This window comes from Ranitomeya imitator, chromosome 5 (assembly GCF_032444005.1).
Source record: "Ranitomeya imitator isolate aRanImi1 chromosome 5, aRanImi1.pri, whole genome shotgun sequence".
Taxonomy (NCBI): Eukaryota; Metazoa; Chordata; class Amphibia; order Anura; family Dendrobatidae; genus Ranitomeya; species Ranitomeya imitator.
Window position 1 is genome coordinate 102,478,351 of NC_091286.1, and position 26,081 is coordinate 102,504,431.

General features: G+C 44.1%; 1 protein-coding gene across 1 annotated transcript; it reads left to right on the top strand.

The window, feature by feature from the left end:
• Nucleotides 1–7,940: 7,940 nt before the first annotated feature.
• EIF4A3 (eukaryotic translation initiation factor 4A3) lies at nt 7,941–23,345 on the top strand. The gene is made up of 12 exons (XM_069768987.1): nt 7,941–8,219; nt 10,899–10,971; nt 14,353–14,419; nt 16,610–16,672; nt 16,789–16,921; nt 17,014–17,094; nt 18,653–18,794; nt 18,948–19,086; nt 19,623–19,738; nt 20,262–20,369; nt 20,458–20,585; nt 23,140–23,345. The coding sequence occupies exons 1-12, from the start codon at nt 8,039–8,041 to the stop codon at nt 23,154–23,156; spliced, it is 1,248 nt and encodes a 415-aa protein (XP_069625088.1). The 5' UTR covers nt 7,941–8,038; the 3' UTR covers nt 23,157–23,345.
• Nucleotides 23,346–26,081: the final 2,736 nt, after the last annotated feature.

Below are 26,081 nucleotides of genomic sequence, written 5' to 3' on the forward strand. Positions count from 1 at the left end.
GAAACTAGACCCCCAAAGGAACTGATCTAGATGTGTGGTGAGGACTTTGAACCCTCAAGTGCTTCACAGAAGTTTATAACGCAGAGCCATGAAAAAAAAAAAAAATTCTTTTCTCAAAAATGATTTTTTAGCCCGCAATTTTTTATTTTCCCAAGGGTAACAGGAGAAATTTGACCCCAAAAGTTGTTGTCCAGTTTCTCCTGAGTACGCTGATACCCCATATGTGGGGGTAAACCACTGTTTAGGCACATGCCGGGGCTTGGAAGTGAAGTAGTGACGTTTTGAAATGCAGACTTTGATGGAATGCTCTACGGGCGTCACGTTGCGTTTGCAGAGCCCCTGATGTGACTAAACAGTAGAAACCCCCCACAAGTGACCCCATTTCGGAAACTAGACCCCGAAATGAAATTATCTAGATATGTGGTGAGCACTTTCAACCCCCAAGTGCTTCACAGAAGTTTATAACGCAGAGCCGTGAAAATAATAAATACGTTTTCTTTCCTCAAAAATAATTTTTTAGCCCAGAATTTTTTATTTTCCCAAAGGTTACAGGAGAAATTGGACCCCAAAAGTTGTTGTCCTGTTTCTCCTGAGTACGGTGATACCCCATATGTGGGGGTAAACCACTGTTTGGGCACACGTCGGGGCTCAGAAGGGAAGTAGTGACTTTTGAAATGCAGACTTTGATGGAATGGTCTGCGGACATCACGTTGCGTTTGCAGAGCCCCTGGTGTGCCTAAACAGTAGAAACCCCCCACAAGTGACCCCATTTTGTAAACTAGACCCCCCAAGGAACTTATCTAGATATGTGGTGAGCGCTTTGAACCCCCAAGTGCTTCACAGACGTTTATAACGCAGAGCCGTGAAAATAAAAAATCATTTTTCTTTCCTCAAAAATGATGTTTTAGCAAGCAATTTTTTATTTTCTCAAGGGTAACAGGAGAAATTGGACCCCAGTAATTGTTGCGCAGTGTTTCCTGAGTATGCTGGTACCCCATATGTGGGGGTAAACCACTGTTTGGGCACACGTCGGGGCTCGGAAGTGAGGGAGCACCATTTGACTTTTTGAATACAAGATTGGCTGGAATCAATGGTGGCGCCATGTTGCGTTTGGAGAACCCCTGATGTGCCTAAACAGTGGTAACCCCTCAATTCTACCTCCAACACACCCCTAACCCTTATCCCAACTGTAGCCGTAACCCTAATCACAACCCTAACCCCAACACACCCCTAACCACAACCTTAATTCCAACCCAACCCTAACCCTAAGGCTATGTGCCAATGTTGCGGATTTGTATGAGATTTTTCAGCACCATTTTTGAAAAATCCGCGGGTAAAAGGCACTGCGTTTTACCTGCGGATTTACCGCGGATTGCCAGTGTTTTTTGTGCGGATTTCACCTGCGGAATCCTATTGAGGAACAGGTGTAAAACGCTGCGGAATCCGCACAAAGAATTGACATGCTGCGGAAAATACAACGCAGCGTTTCCGCGCGGTATTTTCCGCACCATGGGCACAGCGGATTTGGTTTTCCATATGTTTACATGGTACTGTAAACGTGATGGAACACTGCTGCGAATCCGCAGCGGCCAATCCGCAGCCAAATCCGCACCGTGTGCACATAGCCTAATTCTAAAGGTATGTGCACACGCTGCAGAAAACGCTGCGGATCCGCAGCAGTTTCCCATGAGTTTACAGTTCAATGTAAACCTATGGGAACCAAAAATCGCTGTACACACGCTGCGGAAAAACTGCACGGAAACGCAGCGGTTTACATTCCGCAGCATGTCACTTCTTTCTGTGGATCCCGCAGCGGTTTTACAACTGCTCCAATAGAAAATCGCAGTTGTAAAACCGCAGTGAAATGCGCAGAAAAACCGCGGTAAATCCGCCATAAATCCGCAGCAGTTTAGCACTGCGGATTTATCAAATCCTCTGCGGAAAAATCCGCAGAGGACAGAATACGTGTGCACATCCCGAACCCTAACCCTACCCCTACCCCTAACCCTACCCCTAGCCCTAGCCCTAACCCTACCCCTAACCCTAGTTCTTACCCCAGCCTTAGTGGAAAAAAAAAAAATCTTTATTTTTTTTATTGTCCCTACTTATGGGGGTGACAAAGGGGGGGGGGGGGTCATTTACTATTTTTTTTATTTTGATCACTGAGATATAACCTATCTCAGTGATCAAAATGCACTCTGGAACGAATCTGCCGGCCGGCAGATTCGGCGGGCGCAGTGCACATGCGCCCGCCATTTTGGAAGATGGCGGCGCCCAGGAAAGAAGACGGACGGACCCCGGGAGGCCAGGTAAGTATAAGGGGGGGGGGGGAGATCAGGGCATGGGGGGGGGCGTCGGAGCACGGGGGGAGGGTGGATCGGAGCATGGGGGGGTGGATCGGAACACGGGGGGGTGGATCGGAGCACGGGGTGGGGGATCGCTGTGCAGGGGGGATCGGAGTGCGGGGGGGTTTGATTGGAGCATGGGGGTGTGATTGGAGCACGGGGGGAGCGGACAGGAGGACGGGGGAGCGGAGCACAGGACGGAGGGGAGCGGACCACAGATCGGGGGGCGATCGGTGGGGTGGGGGCACATTAGTGTTTCCAGCAATGGCCGATGATATTGCAGCATTGGCCATGGCTGGATTGTAATATTTCACCAGTTTTTTAGGTGGAATATTACAAATCGCTCTGATTGGCAGTTTCACTTTCAACAGCCAATCAGAGCGATCGTAGCCACGGGGGGGGGGGGGGGTGAAGCCACCCCCCCTGGGCTAAACTACCACTCCCCCTGTCCCTGCAGATCGGGTGAAATGGGAGTTAACCCTTTCACCCGATCTGCAGGGACGCGATCTTTCCATGACGCATATGCTGCGTCATGGGTCGGAATGGCACCGACTTTCATGACGCAGCGTATGCGTCAAAGGTCGGGAAGGGGTTAAGAGACTTTTAACTGCTTATCTTCAGTACTGAAAAAAAGGCTTAAAGCTGACCTGTCATCACATTCAATGCCACCAAGCCGCAGCTATGGTGGCATAGCTGACAGGTCCAGCAGTGTGGACAGCCCTCTATCCGCCTCCCTGGTGCCTCCGCACTAAAATATTACACTTTATTCCTCTCGACGGGCACCACTGGAAGCATGAAGTGTCTGTATCGGTCCGATGGAGTGTTAACTCATTCTAACTGTCAATATAACCTATTGGTACTCATAATATGATTGCAATTATATTTCTGTATGTGATATAAACATCAGACAAACACTAATAAAACCAGAGGCCAGCAGATCATGTGAAAATATAATTTTGGTGTCATTCTTAAAACTTTTGGCCATGACTGTATACGCTACCCTCATCTTTTTCCCACAGCCACACAAAAAAAAAAAATCTGCCCTGTATAGCGGGGAACAATATGAAAGTTTCCATTCCCATTCAAGTGAACCTGGATGGAAAACAGGCACATAAGATTCAATTATGCCTTGCCTACTGACGAAGAAGCAATACCGAGTCCTATATCAGACATGTGAACGTAAGCAGGATCATTTATTGTTCCATGAAAGCTATTTTGTTGGATTTGTTATGATGGCCTTCGTATTAACCTAGAGACCAATATACACTAAAATACATGTTCCATTTCCAAATATTTTTGTTAAGATAAAACCTATTATTTTATTAAAAGTTATTTAAAAAAAATTCTATATATCTCCATTAAAAGTTATTGATGTCAACAAACCTAAGTAACCAATAAAATCCTGCAAAAGATCCAACATCCTATAAAAACAATGTATTGAGAATAATATAGGTATATAAGCAAGAAGTATGGTGCAAGACTGCTCATCTCTATGACATGGCCGGCCTAATAAGGAGGTGGGAACACTGGGTCAAAGACCTATGATGCCAGGGCTCACATCTCCCAGGGGTGGGAGAAGTCAATGGACATGTAATCCTGTCAGATGCAAATAGGTTACAGGATCTGTATATCCATGGCATTCTGACCATAACCCCATATAGAATAATAAATATACCCATATTCTTACCGGAAGTTAATGAAATGTTTCATCATATTTTACCAATAATCAACATATAAAACAATAATTGTACACATACGTGTTCTTACCAGGAATTGATCGAATATGACACTGGGCATGTGTATTCATGATATATCACCTATAATCCCCATACAGAACAATAATTATACCCATATTCCTATCAGAAGTAGATGAAGTATGTTCCTGGGCATGTGTATTTGTGATATTTCACCCACAATCCCCATACAGATCAATAGTTATACCCATATTCCTATCAGAAGTAGATGAAGTATGTTCCTGAGCATGTGTATTTGTGATATTTCACCCATAATCCCCATACAGATCAATAGATATACCCATATTCCTATCAGAAGTAGATGAAGTATGTTCCTGAGCATGTGTATTTGTGATATTTCACCCATAATCCCCATACAGAACAATAATTATACCCATATTCCTATCAGAAGTAGATGAAGTATGTTCCTGGGCATGTGCATTTGTGATATTTCACCCATAATCCCCATACAGAACAATAATTATACCCATATTCCTATCAGAAGTAGATGAAGTATGTTCCTGGGCATGTGTATTTGTGATATTTCACCCATAATCCCCATACAGATCAATAGATATACCCATATTCTTATCAGAAGTAGATGAAGTATGTTCCTGGGCATGTGTATTTGTGATATTTCACCCGTAATCCCCATACAGAACAATAGATATACCCATATTCCTATCAGAAGTAGATGAAGTATGTTCCTGGGCATGTGTATTTGTGATATTTCACCCATAATCCCCATACAGAACAATAATTATACCCATATTCTTATCAGAAGTAGATGAAGTATGTTCCTGGGCATGTGTATTTGTGATATTTCACCCATAATCCCCATACAGAACAATAGATATACCCATATTCTTATCAGAAGTAGATGAAGTATGTTCCTGGGCATGTGTATTTGTGATATTTCACCCATAATCCCCATACAGATCAATAATTATACCCATATTCCTATCAGAGGTAGATGAAGTATGTTCCTGAGCATGTGTATTTGTGATATTTCACCCATAATCCCCATACAGAACAATAGATATACCCATATTCCTATTAGAAGTAGATGAAGTATGTTCCTGGGCATGTGTATTTGTGATATTTCACCCATAATCCCCATACAGATCAATAGATATACCCATATTCCTATCAGAAGTAGATGAAGTATGTTCCTGGGCATGTGTATTTGTGATATTTCACCCATAATCCCCATACAGAACAATAATTATACCCATATTCCTATCAGAAGTAGATGAAGTATGTTCCTGGGCATGTGTATTTGTGATATTTCACCCATAATCCCCATACAGAACAATAGATATACCCATATTCCTATCAGAAGTAGATGAAGTATGTTCCTGGGCATGTGTATTTGTGATATTTCACCCATAATCCCCATACAGAACAATAGATATACCCATATTCCTATTAGAAGTAGATGAAGTATGTTCCTGGGCATGTGTATTTGTGATATTTCACCCATAATCCCCATACAGATCAATAGATATACCCATATTCCTATCAGAAGTAGATGAAGTATGTTCCTGGGCATGTGTATTTGTGATATTTCACCCATAATCCCCATACAGAACAATAATTATACCCATATTCCTATCAGAAGTAGATGAAGTATGTTCCTGGGCATGTGTATTTGTGATATTTCACCCATAATCCCCATACAGAACAATAGATATACCCATATTCCTATCAGAAGTAGATGAAGTATGTTCCTGGGCATGTGTATTTGTGATATTTCACCCATAATCCCCATACAGAACAATAGATATACCCATATTCCTATCAGAAGTAGATGAAGTATGTTCCTGGGCATGTGTATTTGTGATATTTCACCCATAATCCCCATACAGAACAATAGATATACCCATATTCCTATTAGAAGTAGATGAAGTATGTTCCTGGGCATGTGTATTTGTGATATTTCACCCATAATCCCCATACAGAACAATAGATATACCCATATTCCTATCAGAAGTAGATGAAGTATGTTCCTGGGCATGTGTATTTGTGATATTTCACCCATAATCCACATACAGATCAATAGATATACCCATATTCCTATCAGAAGTAGATGAAGTATGTTCCTGGGCATGTGTATTTGTGATATTTCACCCATAATCCCCATACAGAACAATAATTATACCCATATTCCTATCAGAAGTAGATGAAGTATGTTCCTGGGCATGTGTATTTGTGATATTCACCCATAATCCCCATACAGAACAATAGATATACCCATATTCCTATCAGAAGTAGATGAAGTATGTTCCTGGGCATGTGTATTTGTGATATTTCACCCATAATCCCCATACAGAACAATAGATATACCCATATTCCTATCAGAAGTAGATGAAGTATGTTCCTGGGCATGTGTATTTGTGATATTTCACCCATAATCCCCATACAGAACAATAGATATACCCATATTCCTATCAGAAGTAGATGAAGTATGTTCCTGGGCATGTGTATTTGTGATATTTCACCCATAATCCCCATACAGATCAATAGATATACCCATATTCCTATCAGAAGTAGATGAAGTATGTTCCTGGGCATGTGTATTTGTGATATTTCACCCATAATCCCCATACAGAACAATAATTATACCCATATTCCTATCAGAAGTAGATGAAGTATGTTCCTGAGCATGTGTATTTGTGATATTTCACCCATAATCCCCATACAGAACAATAGATATACCCATATTCCTATCAGAAGTAGATGAAGTATGTTCCTGGGCATGTGTATTTGTGATATTTCACCCATAATCCCCATACAGAACAATAGATATACCCATATTCCTATCAGAAGTAGATGAAGTATGTTCCTGGGCATGTGTATTTGTGATATTTCACCCATAATCCCCATACAGAACAATAGATATACCCATATTCCTATCAGAAGTAGATGAAGTATGTTCCTGGGCATGTGTATTTGTGATATTTCACCCATAATCCCCATACAGATCAATAGATATACCCATATTCCTATCAGAAGTAGATGAAGTATGTTCCTGGGCATGTGTATTTGTGATATTTCACCCATAATCCCCATACAGAACAATAATTATACCCATATTCCTATCAGAAGTAGATGAAGTATGTTCCTGGGCATGTGTATTTGTGATATTTCACCCATAATCCCCATACAGAACAATAGATATACCCATATTCCTATCAGAAGTAGATGAAATATGTTCCTGGGCATGTGTATTTGTGATATTTCACCCATAATCCCCATACAGAACAATAGTTATACCCATATTCCTATGAGATGTTGATGAGATATATCACCAGGCGTGTGTAACCCGATATTCTACACATAATGCCATGTAGTTACAATCTTTTTTCCTGGTTCTATTATTAAACTTTAATCCAGCCCTGTGGATGTTCTGATTCATTTAAGTATTTCCATTGAATTCCCTTCTTGCTATATTACAAGAAGTCATTTCCTGGGCTGCATTTGTAATATGTGCTGCCATCTAGTGGTGGAGTCTAGTATTGCAGCCCATCATCCCATCATCCCAATATGCAGTTTAGTCCGTCCCTGTGCCGGGCCTATTATTACTAGCTACACCGCATGTGTGGAGGGCTGACCCTATGCCTGGCATTGCAGTAGTAACCGCAGAGCAGCCGCAGAGGCTGTGGTGTGACTGGTGTCTCAGCTCCTCTCGGTTTGTGCACCTTGTTTCCTGCACCAGTAGAGATGATTCCTGCCGGGCTCCGATAAGATGGCGGCGCGCTCACAGTACAAGCCGCTGAACGCCTGATTTTCTCTACTGCCTGAAGGAAGTATCGCGAGGTTACGTGAGGACGCTACGTGTGACGTATGCATCGTGTTTGCGCTTGCTCGCGGTGGCTTCTGGGAGTCCGCTTCCGCCCGCTGTCGTGTGCCTTGGCTCTATATCGTCCGCTCGTGTCCGGTTTCCAGCCTGTCGGGGTAATGGCGAGCGCAGCAACCGCGGGCCCTGTGGGGGTGACCAGCGGCTCCAGCCGTAAGCGCATGTTGAGGGAAGAAGACATGACGAAAGTGGAGTTTGAAACCAGCGAGGAAGTGGACGTGACTCCCACCTTCGACACCATGGGCCTGCGGGAAGACTTACTCCGCGGCATCTATGCGTATGGTGAGTGCAGGCCGCGGGGATGCTGCGACCTGTGGTGCCACCACAGCTGGCCAAGTGTATTGTGGGTGGTGTAATTGGTGGGAATCCCATCATGTTTGGTTTGTCCGCACCCGGAATACGGGAGACCTATGAGGACTAGTGTAAAGTTCTTGCCCATTGCAACCAATCAGATTACAGCTCTCATATTTTTTAGCTGAACTAGAAAGTGAAAGCTGCGATGTGATTGGTTGCTGTAAGAATGTGTGCTCTCCTGTTACTTTCCCAGTAGCTGTGACCCTGGCGCTGCATCTGCTCTGGTGCCTGCACATACGGTGACCATAAGGATGAATGACCTCGGGGAGATCAAAACGTCCAACACCGCGGAGACACCATCACGTGTTTCTCAACGCAGTGATTCCAGAACACTGCCCCCATCCCTTATGGGAAATATGCAAATGCATGTAGAAAAGCTGCGGAGACACCATCACGTGTTTCTCATCACAGTGATCCAGAACACTGCCCCCATCCCTTATGGGAAATATGCAGATGCATGTAGAAAAGCTGCGGAGACACCATCACGTGTTTCTCAACGCAGTGATCCAGACAACTGCCCCCATCCCTTATGGGAAATATGCAAATGCATGTAGAAAAGCTGCGGAGACACCATCACGTGTTTCTCATCACAGTGATCCAGAACACTGCCCCCATCCCTTATGGGAAATATGCATTTTACATGCATTTGCATAATTCCCATAAGGGATGGGGGCAGTGTTCTGGATCACTGCGTTGGGAAACACGTGATGGTGTCTCCGCGGTGTTGGATGTTTTGATCTCCCCGTGGTCATTCATCCTTATGTTTATGGTCCTTGTACCAGGCACTGCTCCTAATAGCCAGTTTCCTACTCCACACTGATGAGGGGCAAATACCCCGAAACAGCTGTCTGTGGATGGATACCATGTTTTGGCATAGGTGGTTTTCCTTTTGGATGCTGCCCTTCCCGTGGTTGTTCCTTCCTGGTGAAAGACCTGGCTTTATTGCTTGTGTTGAGAAACACGTGATGGTGTCTCTGTGGCTTTTCTACATGCATTTGCACATACGGTGAGACAGACTTCATACACGTGCTGCTGCAGCACATCATCACATGCTTCACTACTATACTGCCTGTTCCACACTGGGGACCGGCAGCCATTGTTGTCTGCAGAGAGGAATTCAGGACATGTTTAGAGAGCCGCATTTCGAGGCTCCCTACACATTCGATATACGGGAGTGTTTTGTATAAACAAGTTGACCGATCCATAGGCGACCATATGTAAACCCTGATGGGAGCAGCCAAGCACAGCTCCATGCAGTGTTTGGCAGCCGAGTCCTGCAGAGCAGCTGTTCTAAACCATAGGAGCCCTTGTGCAACACCAGGCCAAAGAGCATGGAGCTTTCCTGCAGCAGCGCTATAGTCACATCTGTACCTTCATGAAGGAGAATCCAGGCTAACACATCCTGGAGGCACCGTGCGGACATACACAGCCTAAGCTGGAGTGCTTTTACAGTGTATTCTCTCTGCATGTTGTTATCAGGGTCGTTACCTCTCATGCTCCACATTGATTACATTGGGGTCATGCAGTCAAAAAACATTGGCCCCGATCTATAAGGGTATGTGTCCACGTTCAGAATTGCATCAGGATTTGTAAGCCAAAACCAGGAGTGGGTGATAAATGCAAAAGTGGAGCATATGTTTCTATTATACTTTTCCTCTAATTGTTCCACTCCTGGTTTTGGCTTACAAATACTGATGAAAAATCCTGACCAAATCCTGATGCAATCCTGAACGTGGACACATACCCTAATTGGTGGCTATTTTTGTCTGTACGCGGTTCGTTATTCTATCTGTTCCCATTTCGTTATATGTGCTTGCCTGTTTTTTTTGTTTTTTTTGTGGGGGGGAAGTTCAGTGGTTCCAGTTTTTTTTTATTTTTTTTTTTATCATGATTCATGAATTGCGCCTTTGTAAAACGCTGCCGGACTTTGCCATTTCACTTCAATTCCACCTTGGTGTGTTTTACAATACATCAGTAGTTTGGGGTAATTTTGGCACCATTTTACAAAATATGCAACTTTGTCCGCTACTGTTGCAAAAACAGCTCAAGACAGGGAAAAAAAGACTATTTTTGGGCTTGGTGCCAAATTCTCGAACAGAGTGCACCATTTTGAAGTATTTGGTGCAAAAGCAACAAATTCCGTACAACAAGTGACTTAAAGAAAATGCAAATTGTGAATCGGAGCCAATGTCTGTTCATTCTCTCTAGCTCTGGGAAACTGAAGAAATATAGTGGATGAAGTGTTGGCGCTGTATCTTGGGTAAAAGCCTCGCTCAGTTCTGTCTGCTGACTGGGCAGCCTGAATATGCACCTAAGTTTGTTTTGTTGCTAAGCAACATCCCAGACTGTCACCACAGTGCATACTGATATAGTTTGGTGACTGACTGTTCTCATCCACAGGTACAGGACATCAAAAATTATTGTATGGACATCTATACACACAAACACAGATCACCCCAACACCCGGTCACCATTGGCAGGACCGATTTCTCTATTCTATATGTTATTGAGGCCATTGTTGTACAAATCTTGGATTCTTCTTCTGACCGTCATCTATATTGATTTTGATTTTCAGCATTTTAATAGCTATGTATGTTTTACTTTCAGGGTTTGAGAAGCCGTCAGCCATCCAACAGAGAGCGATTAAACAGATTATTAAAGGCAGAGATGTAATTGCACAGTAAGTAATCATGGGGCTTGTACAGTGCACATCACATTTGTTTTAAACTGGTGTCGGTGGTCAAATATCTTTTTCTTGTATATGCTTGGGGAGATAAAAAAAAAATAATCACAAAAGTTGCTGATCCTTTCTCCAGTGACCCTTCCATCTCCTCCCAGTCTTTCACAGGCTACAGGGGGTGACTGGAGGTGCGCAAACCTGTGGATGTTCGGGTTCCGCTGAACATTTTAAAAAGTTTGGTTTGAGTACCGGCACCCGGACCCCATTTAAATGTGTTACCTACACTGTCATCTGTGTGACAGCATGAGAAACACTGGCTCTGATGGGCATTAAGTTAATAACCGCCGGTCACAGGTGTCGACTAATGAGTAGTACTCTCATTATCCTAAACCTGATCTCGCTGATAGCAACAAGAGTAGGTGTACGGAGATGGGAATATTCACCAGCCACAGCTGTCAGTTTTATCTTGGCTGCTTTAAAAAAAAAGACGAGTCTCCACGCTGTTTATTTATTTTTTTATTTTTTTTTAGCTATTCTAATAAATAATTTAAAAAAAATGTCGTATGGTCCCCATCCCCCTATTTGACAACCGACTAAGCTAAAGCAGACAGCTTGGAGCTGGTATTCTCAGACTGGTGAGGAGCCACCCCACCGGCCTAAAAATAACAGCCCACAGACTGCCCAGAAAGGGCGAATCTATTAGATGTGCCAAATCCAGCACTATGCCTGGCTTTTCCCAGTTGCTCTGGTGCGGTGGCAATTGGGGTAATATTTGTGGGGTTGATGTCAGCTGACATAAAGCCCACAGGTTACTAATAGAGAGGCGTCTATATGACACCCCCATTGCTAACCCCAGAGTAAGATTGTAATAAAGACACAGCAAGACTAAAATAACTCCCCACCCTCTTAAACCATTTATTTTCAAAAATTAAAAAAAAAAGCACCATATTTTTCACCCATCCGACAAGACCATAATCCATATCTGTCCCACAACAATCCGGTTGGTTTGGAGAGCAGTCACATAAGTGATGCGACCGCTATCCACGCCAGCAGGAACAGAGCATGAGAAGCTCTGCCTGTGACCGGCGGTAACCTTATTGACGTCACTGCCGGTCACAGTCAGCGCTTCTCACGCTTTGCTCATTGTGATGCCGCTGGCGTGGAGAGTGGTTGCATCACTGATGTGACTGCTCTGCAAACCATCCGGATCCTCGTGGGACAGTTCGCCCATCACTATTGGTGGCGTCACCACTACAATGCACATGACCTCTGTAGCCCAGCGACAGCCTGCAGCAGTGATATACTGTGCAGTTGTAGTCAAGAAAATGTAATTACAGAAAACCCCAGTAATGGATTCTATAGAGGAGGGAGAGTCTACAATCCTCATTAGAAAGAATTGAAAGCTAGCACTCAATCAACTAAAGTTCACGGTGCCAGTGAACGGGATACTCGATCCCACAAGTCATAAAGTCAAAGTAATCACTGCACTCGTATATTATCAAATTGCAAAAAGTTTATTAAATTTGAATTCGTGAAAAAGAGGTACTTGGCGAATTGACGTTTCGGCCAAACCTTGGCCTTGTTCACAAAATCGCCCGTTTTAACTCTGTTGTTTGTACAGAAAGGACCCTATTTGACCGGTGAGTCAGGTAAAGGAATAAAGTTGCATAACCATACAGAAATCATAAGGAGCGCTTGCCAGTGCACTGTAGCCGCAATTCCGGCTGGAAAGACACCTATAGCTGCCCTGTGTGTAATGTCAGAGATACAGCTTGGACTGTGTTCTTCCTGCGTTAATTGGAAAGCCCCAGAGGGAATGAGACCATATAATGCTGTATCGCTTATGCATTCAGAGGCATAGATGTATTCAGGGGTATAATAGCGGAAGTGGACTCCCTGTATGGTGTGGTATATTAAAGGCAGAGCTGGGGATGATATCGGTCTCTGTATCCCTTGGCAGCAGGGGGCAAGCGTTGGTGGCGTAGTGGAGGAAGCCGACACAATCCTGTGTCACGGCGGTGGATCAGCTGATCCACCGCCGTGACACAGGATTGTGTCGGCTTCATCCACTACGCCACCAACGCTTGCCCCCTGCTGCCAAGGGATACAGAGACGGATATCATCCCCAGCTCTGCCTTTAATATACCACACCATACAGGGAGTCCACTTCCGCTATTATACCCCTGAATACATCTATGCCTCTGAATGCATCAGCTGATCCACCGCCGTGACACAGGATTGTGTCGGCTTCATCCACTACGCCACCAACGCTTGCCCCCTGCTGCCAAGGGATACAGAGACGGATATCATCCCCAGCTCTGCCTTTAATATACCACACCATACAGGGAGTCCACTTCCGCTATTATACCCCTGAATACATCTATGCCTCTGAATGCATAAGCGATACAGCATTATATGGTCTCATTCCCTCTGGGGCTTTCCAATTAACGCAGGAAGAACACAGCCCAAGCTGTATCTCTGACATTACACACAGGGCAGCTATAGGTGTCTTTCCAGCCGGAATTGCGGCTACAGTGCACTGGCAAGCGCTCCTTATGATTTCAGTATGGTTATGCAACTTTATTCCTTTACCTGACTCACCGGTCAAATAGGGTCCTTTCTGTACAAACAACAGAGTTAAAACGGGCGATTTTGTGAACAAGGCCAAGGATTGGCCGAAACGTCAATTCGCCAAGTACCTCTTTTTCACGAATTCAAATTTAATAAACTTTTTGCAATTTGATAATATACGAGTGCAGAGATTACTTTGACTTTACAATCCTCATTACACATTGTAAGCTGAAGTGGAGAAATGAAGTTTTGCCATTTGAATGGGCACCGTGTTGATATTTTGGGCAGCTTTGTACTGCCTTTAGGCATAATACACATGCAGCAGTTTTGTGGATACTCTTCCTTATGTGATAGTATACACATCCATTCACACAAGCCGTATTGATGACAATTTGCCTTGGTTTTCTCTTTTTTTTATTTTTTTTTTATAAAAGTTTGGATAGTAATACTTCCCTATGTGAATATTTTCTGCAGTTTGTATAAACCTGTGTAATATTCTATACATTCAGAACAATCTGTCACTGAGATGTCAGCGGCGAACGTACACATCCCAGATGACGATGATGCAAATGCAGTGGACTAGAGACATAAAAAATCTTTAGGCTCTTTCCATGATTTTTCTGTTTTCCTATATAAGCACAAACACCTCGACAGAACTTAACAGTCCCCATTGTAAGTCGTTTGTGGCCGTCATGGTCTGGTGGTGTCCAGTAGTGCGCTATTGTTTCTTTTTCAAAAGTATAAAGCTCATGGCCTAAGCATAACTTCTACTGCAATTTATGACTTGAAGTCTTTCCTTTTGTCTTGCAGATCACAGTCTGGTACAGGCAAAACGGCTACGTTTTGTGTGTCTGTCCTTCAGTGTTTGGATATTCAGGTAATTTGTTACCTTCTAAGTTTAAACAATCCTGTGATCACTCATTTCTAACTGTATTCCTGTTCTCACGGGGACAGTAATAATTTATTAACCTCATAATATAACTAAGTGTTTTGATCACTACTGAACAACCCCTGCTTAAAGGGAACCTTACAGCTGATACATGTTGTGCAATCCACGGGCAGCAATTATTAGGCACTGCCTGTATGATCACAACCATGTATGCTTTAGACCGCGTTCACACGTTCAGTATTTTACATCAGTATTTGGAAGCCAAAACCAGGATGGGAACACACACACACAAAAAGTATACTAGAAACACGTTGCCACTTCTGCATTTTTCACCCATTCCTGGTTTTGGTTTACTAATGCTGAGGTAAAATACTGAACATGCGAACGTGGTCTTACTCTGAGACACAGCAGTGTTTCAGGGAAAAGACACACTTTAAATGCTGCTCGGGACCAAGACTGCGCTATAGACTGGTCAGACAGGCGGATCACTGGCGGTTCTCCCTTCCTGCTGCCTCGGAGTAACAGGTGTCTGCTTATTACCTGCACGAACAGTGTACAAACGGCAGTGTCCAGACCGACCACAGGTTTCCTGACCTAACTCAACAGCTTCAGGTCTGTAAGGCTAGGTTCACATTGCGTTAGTGCAGTCCGTTCAGCGCATACGCTAATGGACTGTGCTAACGCAATTGCCGAAAAAGGATCGCGTTATGCGATTGCGCTAGTGCAGACGCTCTATCTGCGCTAGCGGTGACGGACCCAAAAATGCTGCAGACAGCGTTCGAGGTCCGTCACAAAAAAAACCGGCACATCACTAACGCATGCCAATAATGACATGCGTTAGCGATGCGCCACATAATTGCGGTCAATGGGTGCGCTAACAGATCCGTTACATAGCATTAGCGCCGCTATGTAACGGATTCCGTCAGCGGACACCCACTAACGCAATGTGAACCCAGCCTAAAGGTACCGTCACACTAGACGATATCGCTAGCGATCCATGACGTTGCAGCGTCCTCGCTAGCGATATCGTCCAGTGTGACAGGCAGCAGCGATCAGGCCCCTGCTGGGAGATCGCTGGTCGGGGAAGAAAGTCCAGAACTTTATTTCGTCGCTGGACTCCCCGCAGACATCGCTGAATCGGTGTGTGTGACACCGATTCAGCGATGTCTTCACTGGTAACCAGGGTAAACATCGGGTAACTAAGCGCAGGGCCGCGCTTAGTAACCCGATGTTTACCCTGGTTACCAGCGTAAAAAAACAAACAGTACATACTTACATTCAGCTGTCTGTCCCTTGCCGTCTGTTTGCTGCACTGACTGCTGGCCGCAAAGTGAAAGTGAAAGCACAGCACAGCGGTGAGTCACACAGCGGTGACTCACCGCTGTGGCTGTGCTCTGCTTTCACTTTACGGCCAGCAGTCAGTGCAGCAAACAGACGGCAAGGGACAGACAGCTGAATGTAAGTATGTACTGTTTGTTTTTTTACGATGGTAACCAGGGTAAACATCGGGTTACTAAGCGCGGCCCTGAGCTTAGTTACCCGATGTTTACCCTGGTTACCGGGGACCTCAGGATCGTTGGTCGCTGGAGAGCGGTCTGTGTGACAGCTCTCCAGCGACCAAACAGCGACGCTGCAGCGATCCGGATCGTTGTCGGTATCGCTGCAGCGTCGCTTAGTGTGACGGTACCTTAAGGCTCTTGGGCTCAGGTCAAGATATTCGCGACGGCTATAAACATCGTGGTTTGTACTCAAATTGTGATGGTCAGATTCTTGAAACTGTTCTTATTTAATAATTTTTAAGGGGGGTTGGTCCATTGGAACACACCCTTTGTTGTCTGACCTTCTTCCCTTTGGTTATATAATAATAATAATAATAATAATTTTTATTTATATAGCGCCAACATATTCCGCAGCGCTTTACAAATTATAGAGGGGACTTGTACATACAATAGACATTACAGCATAACAGAAATACAGTTCAAAACAGATACCAAGAGGAGTGAGGGCCCTGCTCGTAAGCTTACAAACTATGAGGAAAAGGGGAGACACGAGAGGTGGATGGTAACAATATAATAAAAATGGCCTCAAGTCTCAGTCAATATATATATACTGTGAATTTGTACATTTCTCCTTCGCCTCATTGGGGGACACAAAACATAACTGTTTATTGCCTTCTAGGTCAGAGAAACACAGGCGTTAATATTGGCACCAACCAGAGAATTGGCCGGACAGATTCAGAAGGTAAAACAAATTGCTTTATTTGCTGTCCGGTGGATTTTATTTTATTTTTATTAAACTGCCATCTCCACCAATGTGCCAATCTTTTATAATCTTAAAACGCTGTGCCCAATTTCCAGGTTCTCCTTGCCTTGGGCGACTACATGAATGTCCAGTGTCATGCGTGCATTGGAGGAACCAATGTAGGCGAAGATATCAGAAAACTGGATTATGGGCAGCATGTAGTTGCAGGCACCCCAGGCCGTGTCTTTGGTAAGCCTTATTTTTTACTTGGTTCTTTGCGTTGAGTTTTCAGATGTTTGCTTTGATGAATTTAGCATTGTTGTCTCCATTTTATCACACAGATATGATTCGGCGCAGAAGCTTAAGAACGCGGGCTATTAAAATGCTCGTTCTGGATGAAGCTGATGAGATGCTTAACAAAGGTTTGTTTTCTGTCTAACATGTTCTCCAAAGGCAAAACTTTAATTTCAGTATAACAAAGCGGTAGAAAATGACATGGGCCGCACATCAAGAATGTATACATTGACCTTTGAGCTGTATTTCAAGCCTGATTTTTGCAGTGCTTTTCTTTGAGGATAACTTTTTTACTTTGGTGACATCTGCTAATTTCTGGCAATGTTTGCACTTACTGTATTCGGTGAGCTCAGGAGTTGACCCCACTGCATAAAGCGTAAATGCTGGCTGTGCTATACACCCAGCTCCTGAGAGTAGCTGTTGCAGTCAGAGCTACCTCTGGTAAAAACAGATTCAACTCTTAGGGTATGTGCACACGATGCAGATTTAGTGCAGAACTGCAGCAGATTTTTCTGCAGCAGAAACGCTGCAGAACTGCACTGTGATTTACAGTACAATGTAAATCAATGTGAAAAAAAAAGCTGTGCACATGGTGCAGAAAAATCTGCGCAGAAACGCTGCAGATTTCAAAGAAGTGCATGTCACTTCTTTTGTGCAGTTCTGCAGCGTTTCTGCACCCCTCCATTATAGAAATCCACAGTGGTAAAATCTGCACAAAAAACGCATAAAAAACACACCTGCAGATTCTGCCAGGAGATGCAGATTTAGGCCACATTCACACGTTGCGTCCTGTCCTGCGGGTTCTCCCGCAGCGGATTTGATAAATCTGCAGAGCAAACCCGCTGCGGTTATCCCTGCAGATTTATCGTGGTTTGTCCTGCGGGTTCCGCTGCGGGATTTACCCCTACTATTGATGCTGCATATGCAGCAATATGCAGCATCAATAGTAATGTTAAAAATAATAAAATAATTATATACTCACCCTCTGACGTCCCGATCTCCTCGGCGCTGCAGGCGGCGGTCCGGTTCCAAAGATGCTGTGTGACCAGGACCTTCGTGACGTCACGGTCATGTGACCGCGACGTCACCGCAGGTCCTGGTCGCATAGCAAACCTGAGACCGGACGGCCGCGTGCAGCGCTGAGACTTCAGAGGTGAGTATATCATGATTTTTTTATTTTAATTCTTTTTTTTTTTTTACTCAAATATGGTTCCCGGGGCCTGGAGGAGAGTCTCCTCTCCTCCACCCTGGGTAGCAACCGCACATTATCCGCTTACTTCCCGCATGGTGTGCACAGCGGATCAATGCATTTCTATGGGTGCAGAATCGCTGCGATTCTGCACAAAGAAGTGACATGGTCCTTCAGCAATTCAGTGCGGTTTTTTTCGGGATTTTCCGCAATGTGGGCACAGCGGTTTTTGTTTTCCATAGGGTAACATTGTACTGTACCCTGCATGGAAAACAGCTGCGGATCCGCAGCGGCAAAATCGCGGAGGTCCGCAGTAAAAACCGCATAGTGTGAACATACCCTAAGTGCAGAAAATTCTGCACCACATTTCCTACGTGTGCACATAGCCTTACAATGTTCTGTCTCAATGAGATTGCGTAGAGCTGATAGTCATGGATGGTTCATAAGCTGCATAAATGTAAGAAGATTATATTTTTTTATATATTTTTTTCTTATAGGTTTCAAAGAACAGATTTATGATGTATATAGGTATCTGCCGCCCGCTACACAAGTGTGTCTGATCAGTGCCACACTTCCGCATGAAATCCTGGAAATGACCAATAAGTTCATGACCGATCCCATCCGTATCCTGGTAAAACGGTAATTGTTTAGCTGCTGCTTTTCACATTTGCTTAGTTTGATTGATGAGTGACCTTTGCTCATCTCTTTAATAAAAGACCTACCTGTGGCATACTATATTATAGCAGTGTTTGGGTATAAGCCACAGTGTCATTCTGGTTTCTCTTCCTACAGTGATGAGTTGACGCTGGAAGGCATTAAGCAGTTCTTTGTGGCAGTGGAGCGAGAAGAATGGAAATTTGACACCTTATGTGATTTGTATGACACACTCACCATTACACAGGCTGTGATCTTCTGTAACACCAAAAGAAAGGTAAGAAACTATTTGTGAAAATTGTATGTTTTGTCCCCTACGTGGTTCACTACACTTATGTCTACTCTTCTCTGTTGTACGATCTTTTATTTCAGATATTTTTTAGATTTCATTTAATTGCCTTCAGATGACCTACGATGGTGGTTTCCCCCAGTACCTTTCTGTTGTTGTGATATTCCCCATTTTCTTACCCCTTTTGATTACTTTCCTTTTTATCAGATAATGTATAAAAAATGTAATTTAATAAGCTCCTGTTGGCCAAACGTGGTGAGTCTCTGATCATTATCTGTTGTGTTGGACTTGTAGAATGCCCTACAGAATTTGTAATGAAAACTTTTTTTTTTCTGCAGCTTGATATAGGCTGTAAGTCAATAGAAATGTGTGTTATTTATTTAAGTATCATCGATTTTAAAGTGACATATGTTTTTTTTTTTTTTTTGCTTTCTCCCCTTCCGGTAAACCTGCACAAAAAATCTATAGGAAAGTGTCCCTGAAGTGTTTTCTTCATACAAACATTTTGTTTGTGTTCTATTTAGGTTGATTGGTTGACAGAGAAAATGAGGGAGGCTAACTTTACTGTGTCTTCAATGCACGGTGACATGCCCCAGAAAGAGAGAGAGTCCATCATGAAAGAATTCCGATCTGGTGCCAGGTATGTGTGCATTGGTTTTGTAAGATGTGCCTTGTTCTTTTGCCAGTGTCCGGCTTTTAGTGTCATAATCTTCAGCATCTCTGACTGTGAGTGGTTCGCTTGGCCCTTAAAATGACACATTCACACTTCCCATCTAATGATGGCCCAGGGGAAATTAAAGTCAGTTCTCGGTTGAGCTGTCCCTAGCAATAACCAAGTTTAAAACATTGCCTACAGATTTATAGTGATTGGCAGAGGTAGCCTCATTCAGTACTCCGTCCTATGCTATCCAAAGGGCACAACTAGAGAAAACAGGGCAACCAGCAGCAAAATGTGTAGCCTCTTCTAACAAGGTTTCATCAGCTAAGTGCTAGCTAAACATTTAGGGGTTGCCAAGTTGGATTACTGCCTACAAGAAAGATTTTTTGATATATCCATGATGGAAAAACGTACGGATGCTGGCACATGGAATGTCAGCTGTGTGCCATAAGAGTACGAAAAGTCTGAACAGATAACCTTACAGTCTCCTTTCCTTTATTTCTAGTCGAGTACTGATCTCTACTGATGTCTGGGCGAGAGGTTTGGATGTCCCTCAGGTCTCTCTCATCATTAACTATGACCTTCCCAACAACAGAGAATTGTACATCCACAGGTATGTTCTTGCCCATGTAATTACCATGGGCTTACTCTGACAGTTCCCTATTTATTAGCCTTGCATAATTTTTTATTCTATTACACAGAATTGGTCGTTCTGGACGTTATGGAAGGAAAGGTGTTGCTATTAACTTTGTGAAGAATGATGATATCCGTATCTTGCGAGACATTGAGCAGTACTACTCTACTCAGATTGATGAAATGCCAATGAATGGTATGTATCGCCTTACGCAGTCTAAAGGCCCCTTCACATTAAGCGACGCTGCAGCGATACCGACAACGATCCGGATCGCTGCAGCGTCGCTGTTTGGTCGCTGGAGAGCTGTCACACAGATCGCTCTCCAGCGACCAACGATGCCGGTAACCAGGGTAAACTTCGGGTAACTAAGCGCAGGGCCGCGCTTAGTAACCCGATGTTTACCCTGGTTACCATCCTAAAAGTAAAAAAAACAAACACTACATACTTACCTAACGCTGTCTGTCCTCGGCGCTCAGCTTCTCTGCACTCCTCCTGTACTGGCTGTGAGCACAGCGGCCGGAAAGCAGAGCGGTGACGTCACCACTCTGCTTTCCGGCTGACCGACGCTCACAGCCAGTACAGGAGGAGTGCAGAGCACAGCGCCGGGGACAGACAGCGGTAGGTAAGTATGTAGTGTTTGTTTTTTTTACTTTTAGGATGGTAACCAGGGTAAACATCGGGTTACTAAGCGCGGCCCTGCGCTTAGTTACCCGATGTTTACCCTGGTTACCAGTGAAGACATCGCTGGATCGGTGTCACACACACCGATCCAGCGATGTCCACGGGAGATCCAGCGACGAAATAAAGTTCTGGACTTTGTTCAGCGACCAACGATGGCCCAGCAGGGGCCTGATCGTTGGTCGCTGTCACACATAGCGATTTCCTTAACGATATTGTTGCAACGTCACCAAAAGCAACGATATCGTTATGTGTGAAGGTACCTTTAGGCTGCCGTCACACTAGCAGTATTTGGTCAGTATTTTACATCAGTATTTGTAAGCCAAAACCAGGAGTGTGTGATAAATGCAGAAGTGGTGACATGTTTCTATTATACTTTTCCTCTAATTGTTCCACTCCTGGTTTTAGCTACAAATACTGATGTAAAATACTGACCAAATACTGCTAGTGTGACGGCAGCCTAATACTCCTACTAGCACAGCTACCGTCATTGCTGTGAATTTCCTAGGCTCCCCTCTCTTATCAGTGCTAACATTTGTAAATGCAGCAGTCTGCTGATCGGTGTAATTTGGAAAATTGGTGTATTAACATGTAGGTATTCTGGCAACAGCGGTCAGTCATTCTGTGGAATGATACTATGCTGAGTATGATTTATTGACTGGTCATTGTTTTGTGATTCGTGAGATGGATGAGCAGTTAACACTTAGGGAATCTGTCGGCATGTTTTTACCACTGAAACTAGTAGTCAATTTGGGGATATTTATATTCCCCCCCGTGCACTTCCAGAATCGTGTGTATGTGTCTTCAAGGCTTGTATTCACAGTGCTGGCACATTGGGTTACAAAGCAGGAATCATTTTTATTGTACTAGGATCTATATGATTGTTCAAACCAGGCATAAGCACTCCATGCTTCACAGCGGGATCAGTCATTTACATGCACTTTTAATCTGATAAAAAATTGGATACTGTCATGCTAAAAAGCTAGTGGACGGACATGGAAGAAACAAAAAAAAACGGGATCATGGTACTTAAAATTTGCACACAGGTATTTATCATCTCTATAAATTAGAAGAAATAACAATTTGTGCGGTTTCTGCTAACAAACACCGCAAATCCAGCATTTTCACGAAGGGGACCCGAGATTTCCTTAACGTGTAGGTTCTGGACACCACAGGACTTTTTCCCGCTCAGTTACCAGAATGCTACCAGCCGGAGCGCCCTGGTCACACAGACTTGTAACAAGGATTCGCAGCATCTTGCTGCACCGCGTACATTTCTAATTGCTTCTGGATAAAGGATCCCTACAGCAGATACCAGTATACACAGGAACAATCAGAGGTACAGGGGTAACCCCCATCCTCCAGGGAACGCTATGTCAGAAAACTGCAGGTCTTCTTTTTGTTACTCCTTTCAATGTTTCATATGCATGTACCACAGCAGACCTGCCACTTCAGCTATTTGTAGCATTAGAAACTGACAGATTAGTGAATTATTTATATTGTGTGTAAGATCTATAGCCCAAATACTAGTTTTGCGCTGTTAGAGGAACTAACTATTTATAGAGAGGTACTGAACATAAATATCTGTGTACGTTTGAATTCCCACGATTTTTGAAGGAATTATCTGAAAGTTACTTCATACATTCAGTTCTTATTGATAATTGAGCGTCTCCTTTTTTTTTCATGTCAGTCCACTAGCTGTTTAGCGCCACAGTATTCAATTTTTGTTATTAACTTTTTCCATGTGTTCGCCACACAGGAGCCGTTTTTCTGGCAGCACCCTTCAGAAGTACCTATTCCCTTGGGCGCTAGTGTCTTTACTTAACTTTTTTTGGGGGGGTCACCCCTTCCCCCCCTCCTTTGATAATTCTGGATTTATAGAGCCAGAGAAAGGCATAATGGATGGAAAGCAGGTGGCAAGGTGCACTACACTGTTTGGCCATGGGGCACCGAGCGCCTGTACTGGTTTTGCAGATATTCTGAGCTGGCAGTCACTTTTCACCCAGAAGTAAAGGATTCTAACCACTGACTGAGTGCAATATCTCTTCAATAATGTTTTTTTTTTCTACAGTTGCTGATCTAATATGAAATGTAATTCGTGTGGAAGGATTATATGGAAAGATGGACCCCAACTTGTTTTATTTCTTGCCTGTAGAGCAGACTTTACTGTTCTCTTTTTACCTTTTTATTTAAAGCTTCAGTACAATGAACCAAGCATCCCATTGTAAGTCTCTGTAAATACATTTGGTGAGTTTTCAATAAAAAATACAAACCCCCGTTCTGTGAAGTGATTATTTTTATTGTACAAGCATTGTATTGCCAATACTGTTTTCTAATGGTGCAATACTAAACTCCGTACCAACAACTAACGGGTGGAATGTAGCATTGGGGCAGGCGGGGAAACTGGAAAATTTGGGGAGGCTAATATAGTAAAGATATGTTACCCGATTTAACAATATAATAGTGTTTCTCAAACTTCTGTCCTCACGACCCCTTCCCCGTCTTCTCCAACAGGTCATGTTTTCAGGATTTCCCTTAGTAATGCATACTTCTACGTCGATGAGCGGGAGGAAAGAGCCGACACACAGATTAGTATGGCCAGAGTTGGGTTAGCTCCCACTTGCGATTAAATCAGACGAATGCAATCCTATTAAAAATCAGATTTCATTTGTACCAATTTAATCCTACGCTTGTGTTCTCAATGGTGATTTATTTTCCAGCTCCTATCAGATTGCAATCGGATGGGGAAAAAATGCAACATGCTGCGATTGCATGCCAAATTTGGATCGCACGCAACCATACAAATCTGCGGGTGCATGTGAAACTTCGCACGGCACTTGGATACCACCCAAGTGCAGTGTGATTTTCACGGTCGCGGGCCACATCTCTCAGCTGTGCTGCGATGCTCTGTGAGAGGATCAGGTCACGCTTGCAGCAGAGCAGGAGTTGTATAATTGGCATATAGCATCCAATTCTTTCCCATCAGATGTGATAAGCTGGTGTCTCCAGTCTTACTGCTTCTAAGGCATTACTGTGTTGCAACAAGAAACTTCTGTTCCAAAGTGCTAGAAGTATTAACCATGTCCTCCTCCCGTTCAGTGCTAAGAGCAGTAGTGCACATGTGTATTATTTGTAGGGACTTCATTCTTGGCTATCAAACTCTGTGCCTGGGCTTGAGAGGAGGAGATGAAATTGGATATTGATGAACCACCATCCTGTCAAACTACTCTCGTTACAGGAATTGCATATTTGCCACAAACACGTACATTAGTTTTTAAAGAATGCAGCGAGTCCAAACAATCGAACACACCCTGCGAGTAGTGGTTTTAATGTGCTAGACACTAGTGACCTTTTAAATGGCCATGTTTGTTCTGGTGACATCTGCTTCAGCCATTCTCAACGGATTGTTCACTACTGGATAACCCCAGGTTAAGCACAAAAAAAAAATAAAAAGCTATGCTCACATCCTGCAGCGTCACCATTCTGGTGATGTCAGTGCTGCTAGGCTCTGAGTCATGTGACCACTACTGCAAATAGGCTGCAGCCCTTCAGTATTCCATCAGGGTGACCTGAGAATTATAGCGGTGATGTCGCAGGGGCAGCATTTTTTTTTTTTTTAAATTTAGCATCTTTAAACTCTATACTAGTCGGCACCACAAAGTGAAAGTCAAAACGCCAAGCCCACGTGCATCAATGAACTTGTATTACACAAGACGCCACGCGTCTAAATCTGTATCAGTGTCTGCCTTTTCAATGTTTAAAAATTAAAAAAAAAAAAAAGTCGGTAAGTATACTTCAGTGGATCTTGGCACTAATATTCTCAACAGGTCAATGGAATCAATATAGATAAATTCGTCCCTGACCGGTACGTAAACTTGTTACTTAGGGCCCCTGCAGATGAGTGTATAAATCGGATGCGTATTGTCCGATTTATTATTTTTTTTTCTCCTTCGCCTCATTGGGGGACACAGACCATGGGTGTATGCTGCTGCCACTAGGAGGCTGACACTAAGTGATACAAAGAAAAGTTAGCTCCTCCTCTGCAGTTTACACCCTCGTGCTGGCTCTCAGCTAACCAGTTCTTGCTTAGTGTCCGTAGGAGGCACACGGACGAGTCTACTATTCAGACCCAAAACTCTTTGTTTTTTTTATTTTATTTTTCACAATGGATGAAGGGGCGACGGAACCTTTCAAGGCTCAGATCTCCACGAACCATCAACAGGCGAGCAAGGAGAGTGTTGCCTCTCTGTATCCTCTCCTGCAATGTGGGATGCCACGCCTGAGCTGATTCGTAGGGGCGACTGGCCCCTTCAAGGACACAGATCTCCCCACACCTTCAACGGACGACCACATGGAGTGTCGCCTCCACGTATTGTCTTCTGCAGCCAGGCCTATTGCTGGACATTCTGTCCCATCCTTGGGGATTAACCTCTTAGATTTTCAGAGGCCCACCTCGAGGCGTCCGAGCAGTCCCCACTGCACCACCACTGTTAAAACTGATGGTACAAGGAGGCGGACGGTCCCTCTCCACTTCCCTCCTAAAAGGATGGTGGATTGAGGGTTTTACCCCTTATCCCTGCACCATCCAAACCAGCAGAAGCACAGAAGGACCTTCAGCAAGCTGCCTTACCTGTCACCCGGCAGCTTCTCTGGGTAAGTGCTGTGGCTGGATGGCTCCTTTCAGGTGGTCTGGGGCGGTGCTGGGTAAGGAGGACCCATCCTCATTGTGGGGGTGCGCATCGGATTTTTCCTGCATCAGTGCTGCAAATATAGTCACTGGCTTCGGCCCTGTTCTAGGCTGCAACCCCGACTCCGCCCCCCGCAATTATGCGATGCAGTGGCTCCGCCCACCTGTCCTGGCACTTCTCAGCACGAGAAGCCATCTTTCTTCCACAGACCGCCTCAGTACGCACTTTATCTGCCATCAGGACGGAGGCAGCAAGTGTCACGTAGGGTCCACGCAGGAGGAGCTGGGACACAGACCTGGGTAAGGGAGCACTGCATTTTACAGAT